The sequence below is a fragment of the Schistocerca cancellata genome, chromosome 7 (assembly GCF_023864275.1).
Source record: "Schistocerca cancellata isolate TAMUIC-IGC-003103 chromosome 7, iqSchCanc2.1, whole genome shotgun sequence".
Taxonomy (NCBI): domain Eukaryota; kingdom Metazoa; phylum Arthropoda; class Insecta; order Orthoptera; family Acrididae; genus Schistocerca; species Schistocerca cancellata.
Window position 1 is genome coordinate 572,516,301 of NC_064632.1, and position 10,080 is coordinate 572,526,380.

Consider the following 10,080-nt stretch of genomic DNA (forward strand, 5'->3'; position numbering starts at 1 on the left):
ACTTTCCCTCCAGGGTTTCCCGTTTGATTTCCCAAAGCACCTTCGTGATGTTCAAACCTACCAGTAACAAATCTTAGTTGTTTCGATGTCAGTAAGTCTGACTGCTTTGGATGAACCAGCCTCAGGAATGTAAGCTGCCATTAACTTGCACCACGATTAGATAGTCCATTAGCAACTGGGTATATGTTAATTGTTTCAGTCTGAGCATTTTCTATAAAAGTATTATTGATCAGTGTCTTACTATCTTGCTGCGCCCAAGTTGGAAAACTGACTACTGAAATTAGACTGAAACACACAAATGGGCAAGGTTTGTAGGCCAACTACAGATTTAGTGATTTTAGGGGCTAAGAAATGTCTGCAATGCCTTAATTATGCTCTGGGCCAACTCAGGTCACAGTGCAGAGAATTGCAGTGAAAGACGCTTCCCCAGAACGAACAACTCTCAAATCATGGTGAAACCAAATTGGTGGATAAATTATTCTTGAGAAACTGCAGCTATTGACGGAAACCCAAATTATAATTCTTGTTCATCTTTCCTGTCTGTATCTTTTTAGAAATCTACACTGACTGCTCACAAACAATGAACTGTTGCCTTCACCTCCCCCCCCCCCCCCCCCCCCCCCAAACACAAAGACGAGATTAAGTTGCTTCTCATTCAACCAGATAGACTCGAATGGCTGTCAGACCAGTGTAGTCCAATTCCAGTTAACTAACCAACCAACAGAATTGCATGAATTATCTGAAATCACCAGCCGCTCATTCAAAATTTACTTAGAATAACTGGAATTATAGTAAAAAAATTATCCATGCTGATTTTAATTAGGGATGTGTCATGTGTGGATTTCAATTGGACAATTCCCAGAATCTCCAGTTGTCCAGGAATCAACTAGTACTGGATATTGTAGTGATGAAATCAGAAAGTTAAATGATCGTGTAAGTAGTCTGCAACTAACCATTGATACTCTGATGAGCAAACTAAAAAAACTTACTTCCGGAAAGTGTGAACCTACATCAAACTTGCCTCACAGTAACCACGAAATTCCAGGCAAAGTGAAAAACAAAGTGTCTCATTCTCAACGAAGCTTATTGTATGAGCCTAATATCGCGTTTACAAGCAGGTTCAGTGTGCAATCAACTGTGCAAGATAAGAAACATTGTGCATGTGATAAAACTAACTTCGAGCTGAATATGAAACTACAAATACGCGGAGTGATACATCCAAAAGAATGCCTAACAACTCAACTACTGTTATGAAAGGAAATGAAACTGAAAGACCTGAACACTTGCGTGACCCAGATATCAAGTATTTGTCCTGCGCTGATACTAAATTGTTTGGCCATAACGACGGTGGGCCTTCTAAACATGCAGAGAAACCTAAACGAAGAAAAGTAGTTTTGATGGCAGACAGTCATGGTCATGGATTTGCTCGCCTTCTGAATTGTCAGTCCAGTTTACAAACAATCGCTTACATAAAGCCTGGTGCTTCTATGTCGGAAGTTTGCAATCATGTACGATCCACAGACGTTGCTGACTTATCCTCTGAAGACTTTGTTGTGCTAATTGGTGGGTCAAATGACGTATATAAAAACAAAACCCACAAAGCAAAACAAGAACTTAAAAGGTGCTTAGGACAGTTGACACACACAAATATTTTAGTGCTGAACATCCCACATCGTCATGACTTACCGTCTTGGTCATGCATAAATAAAATTTCATTACTTTGCAAACATTTCAGAAATGTAGAACTCGTAAATGTTAACAATATTGGGGGCAGATTCCACACATATTCGAAGGAAACAATGCCAGCAAGACCTCACTCACCAACATCAACAACAGAAGAAGGAACTAGGTGCCTCCAATATTCAGGCACAGCAACAACAATGAATGCAGTAACAGCTCTACCAACTGCAGACCCAGCTCTAACACCAGCAGCAATATTATCAACAGTAGGAGCAACAGCTGAACAGCTACCAGGGGAACCAGACACGGAAGAAAATTCTGCTGCAGATGATAATAGAAGAATAGGTGCAACCGGGAAAAGAAAAGCAGTACTTCCAGCACACCTGAATGATTTTTTATTGACAAGGTAAAGGTAAGTGATCAATTAAATATGCCAAAGTCTAACAATATGCCTGTCTAACAATATGCCAAAGCCTAACAAATCCTTTAATTTCATGCTGATTCATCAAAATGTCCAATCATTACTAAACAAATTAAGTGAAGTTGAAATTTTATGAACTGATGAGCTAAAAAATGCTTCTGTAATGTGTATAACTGAACACTGGCTGCCTAAATATGCAATGTCAGTCACAAAACTTGCAGACTTCAATCTTTCATCATCATTTTCTAGAATTACATCCAGTCGTGGAGGGTCACGTATATTTGTTAAAAGTGGCATTGATTATTGTAACATAAAACCCATTGAACTGTTAGCTGAAGAGAAAGTTTTTGAAGTATCCGCAGTTGAACTCTCTGCATTAAAATTAATTATCATCTGTGTATATAGGAGCCCTGATGGGAACTTAAATGATTTCTGTCATCAACTAGAAGCAGCTTTAAATACTATAAAAAACCTTCAACAAAACAGTGATCATATGTGGAGATTTTAATATTGATTTTCAAGAAATCTCAAAAGACCAGCAAAGCTTGATGACCCTACTGGAAACATGTAGGTAACATAAAAGCCACCATAGACTCTCCTACAAGAATTACACCAACAACTAGCTCAACAACTGATCAGATATTAACAAACACAAATGTAAATCACAATTTCTGTGCCGGAAATCTTAATACTGGCTTCAGTGATCACTATGTACAGTTTATTGCTTCGCACACCCCAAGTGAAACAACTGAGAAAGAGGAACTTGTAAAAGAAGCAAGGAAATTCACTAACAAACAAATAAACCTTTTTGTACAGAGACTAAGTGAAGAAACTTGGTATGAAGTGTATACTTGTGAAAATACTAACAAAAAGTTTGAAAAATTCATGGAAATCTTCATGTCATACTTTGAAGCTGCATTTCCATCAAAAAAGCAAAAATGTCAACCTAATTTCAAAAAGAACAAATGGATTACAACAGGTATTAGAATATCTTGTGCACAGAAAAGAAGATTACACGATATAGCAAAGACACAGAAAATGCCTCATGAATTTCATTTGTACCTAAAGAATTACAAGAGGGATCCTCAAAAATGTTGTAAGGAAAGCTAAAACAATGTCAAATGACAAATACATTGAAAATTCAAAAAACAAATCTAAAGCTATATGGGAAGTTATAAAAAATCAAACAACAAGTGAAACTAAACAATATAAAAATATGAACTTATGTTATTAAGGACAAATGATTTCTTGCCCAACAGAAATTGCAGGGACCTTCAACAAATATTTTGCAAATGTAAGTGAACAGTTGGTGAGTAGACTGGAAGAACACAACAAAATATCACCTCCATCATGCAATAGTGTGAGAAATGTGTCTACATCTTTGTTCTTTTCACCCACAAATACTGAAGAAATTTTATCAGTTATAAAAACCTTGAAAACGGGGTACTCATATGGAGTTGGAATACCAGATGCAATTATTAAAAAATGCTGTCTTGCCTTAGATGAAACCTTGACACATTTGTGCAACAGCTCACTGGAATCAGGAACCTTCCCTTCATGCTTAAAAACAGCAAAACTGAAACCACCGTTAAAAAAAGGAAATCCAGAATGTGTTTCAAATTATAGACCAATAGCCCTACTGCCTGTATTTTCAAAAATTTTAGAAAAAGTTTTTTATAAGAGATTGTCTGATTTCCTAAATAAAAATAAAATTCTGTCTCCTTCACAGCACGGCTTCAAAAAAGGCTATTCAACTGAAAGTGCAATATTTGAATTTCTTAATGAAATCTATACTAAGCTGGATGCAAGTGAGTTTGTGACAGGCATATGCCTTGATTTATCTAAAGCTTTTGATGTCATTGACCATAATGTCCTACTGCAGAAGCTTGACCAATTAGGAATTAGAGGTATATCCAATGAGTGGCTCAAGACATACCTATGTGGTCGCAAACAGGTGGTTGAAGTGCACTATACTGACCATAACAAAATCAGCTACTACTATTCAGAATAAGAAAAATGTGAAATATGACGTCCCTCAAGGATCAGTATTGGGCCCCATTCTGTTTCTCCTCTATGTCAATGATCTTATGTACAAGAAGTATTGCCAAACTACCCTCTACTTTGCAGACGATACAAGCTTCCTTATTAGTGGTAAAACAGAAGAACAACTAAAAGACTCCGCTATCCAAACAATGAACAGTGTAGAACAGTGGTTCAGCTACAACAAGCTAATTATAAACAAAGAAAAGACATTAGCACTGAACTTCTATAATGTAAAAGGAAGACACCACCCAAACATAGAAATGGAACTTAGGTCCAGAGTTCTTGAAAGTGTTGACAGCACTAAATTTCTGGGACTCTGGCTCCAGAACAACACAAAATGGGAGGCACACATTGAGTGTTTGCAAAGAAAACTAAGCAAAACCTGTTACATGATACGGATCTTAAAAACTTGTTGCAGCAAAGCCAGCCTGTTAAATGTATACTACTCCTATGTGCGTTCTGTAATTAAATATGGCATAATCTTCTGGGGCAATACAACAACAAATATTAAACTTTTCAGGATGCAAAAGAGAATACTAAGAATTATTGAAGGGGTAAACAATACGAAATCATGCACACCCATATTCAAAAAACTGTCAGTTCTTCCTCTTCCTTGCATTTTTATCTACGAAACATCAGTTTTCATCAAACAATATATCGATAGATACCAAGATATCTTGTTAAAAAATGAAGATATACATGCACACAATACAAGGCAAAAATCTGACCTTCATATGAAACAGGTGAGAACATCATTGTGCCAAAAAGGCACACTACATACTGGGATAAAGATTTTCAATAATCTACCTAAACATATTAAATCAATAGGTAAACTCTGTAGTTTTAAGGCTGAAGTAAAGGCATATTTAATTGATCATTGCTTTTACAGTCTGACAGAATATATAAAAGCCAAACAACAAATATAAAGATGCATTATTAATATTCTACTTTGTATGTTGCCTGTAATGTTTGTTGTATTTATGAATCTTTGCTAAATTACTTCAATATCTAGTCCTTAGGACTGCAATACAAGCTGTATTTTATCTTGTAAATACCTAACCATGTCCAATATCCTCGTATATATTCTATACATATAGGATTTGAAGGACTAAATAAAGAAATAAATAAATCTAGCGATTCCAGCACCTTTGGCATCGATTCTTTGTTGTTATTCTTTTTTATGTTAGTGTACTCATTTTATCTTCAGAGCAGTCCAATCACATGAACGTAAATAAAGAAAGGAGCAGAATAGCAAACTATAACCTGGCAACAGGTTCGACACAATGCTGGTGACTACTTTGAAGGGCAGTAACAGGTTCAAACATGTAACTCTTTTGTATCGGCTGTGAATAAATAGTTGCCTCTATTTAAGTTGCAACCCTCGTAAAAATGTCCTGCCCACTGGGCATTTGCCAGGCCCACATCACTCTCCGACACTAATGACCAAATCTCCGTTTCATATGATGTGGACTGATCCTATACACAGCAGCATCACCTGATAACAGTGAGACAGCACTTCTACCATTATTCATGAGGAACTAAGGAATCTCTTTACACAGTACTAGCACAGATGGGACAAAATGGCACAATTAAGGATCTGGAGTTGGAGGACTGCAGGCTCACCTGTGGACTGAAGCAACGACTCAGGTCCTTATTTTACTGTAGTAGAAAAAATACAACCTTATCAGTTGTTTATACAAACTTGCATGTCATTATAAAAATTTTGAAAACAACAAAGGAGCCAGTGTTTTTTCTTCTGTAGGTCAGATTTATGACAGCAATATAATGACTGCAGCAGAATATTCTATTCTAGTGAAATCTACTATGATTCAAACTGCACTACAATCATTGTCATCTAAAAAGATAATCAAGGTTGAATGTAACTTCCTACTGCCAAAATCTCAATATTCAGAATACTTCCAGAAAATATTTTAATACGTAAAATTAATTATAGGCACTTTTTAGTGGAGTACGCACTGTGTCAACCTCTTTGGCAACTGCCTTCGAAATCCAGTTCATGTGGTCATTCTATACAACTGCTGTTTTTTCATTACCAATAAATTATCCATTACTGAAGCATACTACTGCCACTGAGTGATACCATAATATTTAACATGTATTGTATAATTGTTGGCACATTTATAATGAACATAGTTTCATACCTTGCTATTGAAATACTGAGAACCAAAAATCACGTAGTCACTCTGGTAAGTATTTCACGCAGGTCACTAACACGATATTTTGCTTAATATATATGAAAATACCAATATATTGATTAATGTCTGTGTGTGAACATTTATCCCTTCAGGCTGGGAATAAAACTCATTGTTGAATAAAAAATAGTTTTGTGTTGTTATGATCCAGAGTGTGGTTGCTGTTTCATCAGTGTGTGTCTTGCCTTGTTGTTTTAGTCCTTACATAGTGACGTTGATTCTTTCATTTATCAGAATGCAAGCGACACAACATGATATAAGGCTTGCTATGTCCGGTATGTCATGTTCTTGATCCTGTCCAATTCCTTTGAGTTTCCCAGGTTCATAGTGCCTTCAAAAGCATATTTTTCGTGACGTACTCGCTGCAATGTTTCAGAAAGAAACCACAACTGACTACATACAAAGACTTCAAACTTTTGAGTATAAGCTACAAACTTCTCATTCTCAAAGGATGCATAGCTGACGTAGAAATTATTTTTATATTTTCATTTGTGCTCATGTAGTTGAGGGATAGTTTTAAATTTGCTTTGTTTATTTGTCGTAAACAGTATTAAAGAGCAGGGCACAGCGACATAATCTTACGGAATCCTGGAATCTTATGACGCTTAACAAGAATTTTAATTGCTTCGCTCGCAGCTACAACGTGCTTCAAATGTTGTTACCCAGAATATAACTACCCTATTGTATAAAGGTTCAAGATTAATATAGCATACAGGAGAGACTTGTCAAGACCGTATAGTAAGTTAAAACACAATTGGTTTACCTTGCAAGTTATCATGCCGCTCAGCACAGAGCGCAACAATCGTGCTTAGGCTGCCAGATACAAAAATCAATGGACCATGAAAAGTTTTTTCTGAAAAGTCACTGAACTTCAGCTTCGATATATTCTTCACCACATCTGACATTCTCGTTCGGCTTTGCGGAAGACACAAAGACCAACAACACACACATTTCTGTTGATTATAGATTTGAAAATGACACCTCTTGGTCATAAAACCTTTACGCAATCCGTGCCTAGAAAATATCTCTTGCAAATTTTTCGCGACATGCTGTAAATACAGCATATCGAATTTTATGACACGCGACAGTGCCATGAGCAGCACTATTTACACATAACAATTGGAAATGATGATTTACATAACGACTAAATTTTATGACATCGCACACGTAACCCCAAATGCCATTTCCACAATTTTCAAATATCGTCTGCACCTTGCTGGTCTCCCGCCTGTTCATTAACCAAACGTCTTCATTGCAAGATACATCATATGCCAAAGATATTTCAAGAACCACGATCCTTACGAGAGATACAGAAATATTACATCAGGCGAGACAAATTTCTCTTCTGTGTTAATGGCGCATAGTTCCCGTGAATACTTATCGTTTGATATCTAAACTTAATAAAGTTCTTGAACTTTTTATCTCTACGTATTAATTGCACGAACTGAAGAAACAAAGAAAAGTTTCAGAGGCGAACTACCATTGTGTATGACGTCTATAGTCAAAATTAAGCATGCAGCTGAAATAAGTCGATTTGGTTGTGATGACAACCTGATCTTAGCGTAGCCCGCGGTGCAGTTTTGGGGGAAGGCGATAATTTGGTTGTGAAGCCAACGAATGTGGATGCTAAATAAAAGTTGTAGTAACACATTGATGTGTAGCGCAGCCTAAAGCCCGGTCCACACGCAACGATCTGTCTGCGCAGACATCGGCGCAGATGTCTGTACATGCAAAAGATCGCTGCAATTGTGATGTGTTCACACCACACAAACCCCAATCTACTACTCGCCTGCCATCTGTCGGTGTAGAAAAGGAATAGCAGTGGCAAGCGACTACGCTCCCCGTAAACGTCAAAAATTTAATTCAGTTATTTTGAAATATAGAAATGGAGGAAGTTCTGTTGTGGTCTGTGTTCGCAGCTTGTGATGCAAAAAACATTCAGACCAACCGCAGGAAACAGAAAACGGTCAAAATGGTGTAGACAGTGGCTGCTAAAGCGAAATCAGTTTTCTCACGTAAATTTACTGCGAGAGTTGCAGGGCGAACCTAACGACTGGCGAAATTATTTGCTGATGGATGTCGAAACTCATAATTATCTCTTAAAGTTTTTAACCCCTCATATTATGAGAAAAAATACTTGTATGAGAAGGGCAATTTCTCCTCATGAACGGCTGGGGGTAACATTAAGATTCCTAGCAACAGGAAGGTGCTACAAGGATTTGGAATTTTCAACTGCAATATCGAAACAAGCGTTGAGTGAAATAATACCCAACACATGTGAAGCTATTTACGCTGTCCTGAAGGATGAGTTCATGAAAGCAAGTCAAGTAAATTAAGTCTGTCAAGTTACAGATAATATTTTTGGTGTTGTAGGCGTGTTTAAAACACAGTAGGCCCATACTATTAGAGATTATATACCTACATGGCCAATGAGCTATGGTTTACTTTGTTTCTGAGTAGGCACTTTCAGTTCGCTACTGTGTAGAAGCAACCTGTTACAAACTTTTGTTACAGGATACAAAACTCCTACACCAGATTTTCTAGATTTCTGAACTTTGGATAACTCTTTTCGGTAAACAGTTGGCAACGAATTTTTTTTTAAAATTACTGTTACTCTGTTTGCAGGGCGTCAACTGTCCGCAATTTTTCAATTAGAGAATTGTATGCTGCTGTCTTTTTGTCTCGGTCACTATATTCTTTACTGTTAATCTTCCACAAACATGGGTCGTTTCTATATATTTCAATGAATTCACTTACAAACTTACAAACTGACGAGTATCAGCTATTTTAATGCCCTGTGCGCACAAATACAAACACTAGACTGAGCAAACAGCTGTTTCGCGCCAGATTTGCGGCGATCTCCTGTCCACACGCTCCAACTTGTCTGCACAGGTGTGGTTTGAACCCACAGGTTTGAGAGGTTTTGCTCAAACCTCCAACTCCAACTTCCAGGTTTGCACACACCTCAGGTTGGTGCAAATGTTCTGTTCACACGCAACGATCTGTCTGCGCAGATGTGATGTGCGCAGACATTTGCGCAGACAGATCGTTGCGTGTGGACGGGCCTTTATATTTATGTTCGCGCCATATTTAAACTGTCAGTTTCAGTCGAATGCAAGTTGTAACGTACTTATTTTAGTTCCTCGTAAGTAAGTCAGTCAAGATATATGCTTTGCTGTGGCAACCTACATATAGGGCACACTGTGCCAATATATGCTCTGAGTGTAATCACCCCCACTGGCGACATGGACGCTATCAAAGCTGCCTACTTTGGTTATTTTCATTCTATCATGTCATGTGGCATAATATTTTGGGATAACCAGCCTTCAGCTAAAACAATATTTACTGCATAGAAGAGAGCTATGAGACTCATAAGTGGTGGTCATCCAAGATGTTCTGGCAGTAATCTGTTCCGTAACTTACAAATATTAACAGTCACCTCTCAATACATATTTCCTCTGATGATTTTTGTTTCTAATAACCAGTCTCTTTGTAAATCTAATAGTGAATGTCATGATCATGATGATAGATCATAAAATGATTTACACAGGGATCTAAAACATTTAAGTGTTTTGCAAAAAGGTGTTCATTATTCTGCCACAAAAATTTTCAACTTTCTTCCTTCAGATATTAATGTTCACATCTTATCTACTTTTAAACGTAAATTAAGAGAATACATAATGGGAAATTCCGTCTACACTCTTGATGAGTACCTGCAGATAA

General features: G+C 37.2%; 1 protein-coding gene across 1 annotated transcript in view; it reads right to left on the reverse strand.

Annotated features, from left to right (window-relative positions):
• The window catches only part of LOC126091975 (caseinolytic peptidase B protein homolog), an 81,936-nt gene extending 74,324 nt beyond the window's left edge, over positions 1-7,612 (reverse strand). The window contains exon 1 of the mRNA XM_049907334.1: positions 7,121-7,612. Coding sequence (XP_049763291.1) covers positions 7,121-7,451 — 331 coding nt within the window. The 5' untranslated portion in view covers positions 7,452-7,612. The remainder of the gene's footprint in view (positions 1-7,120) is intronic.
• Between the last annotated feature and the right edge of the window lie 2,468 nt (positions 7,613-10,080).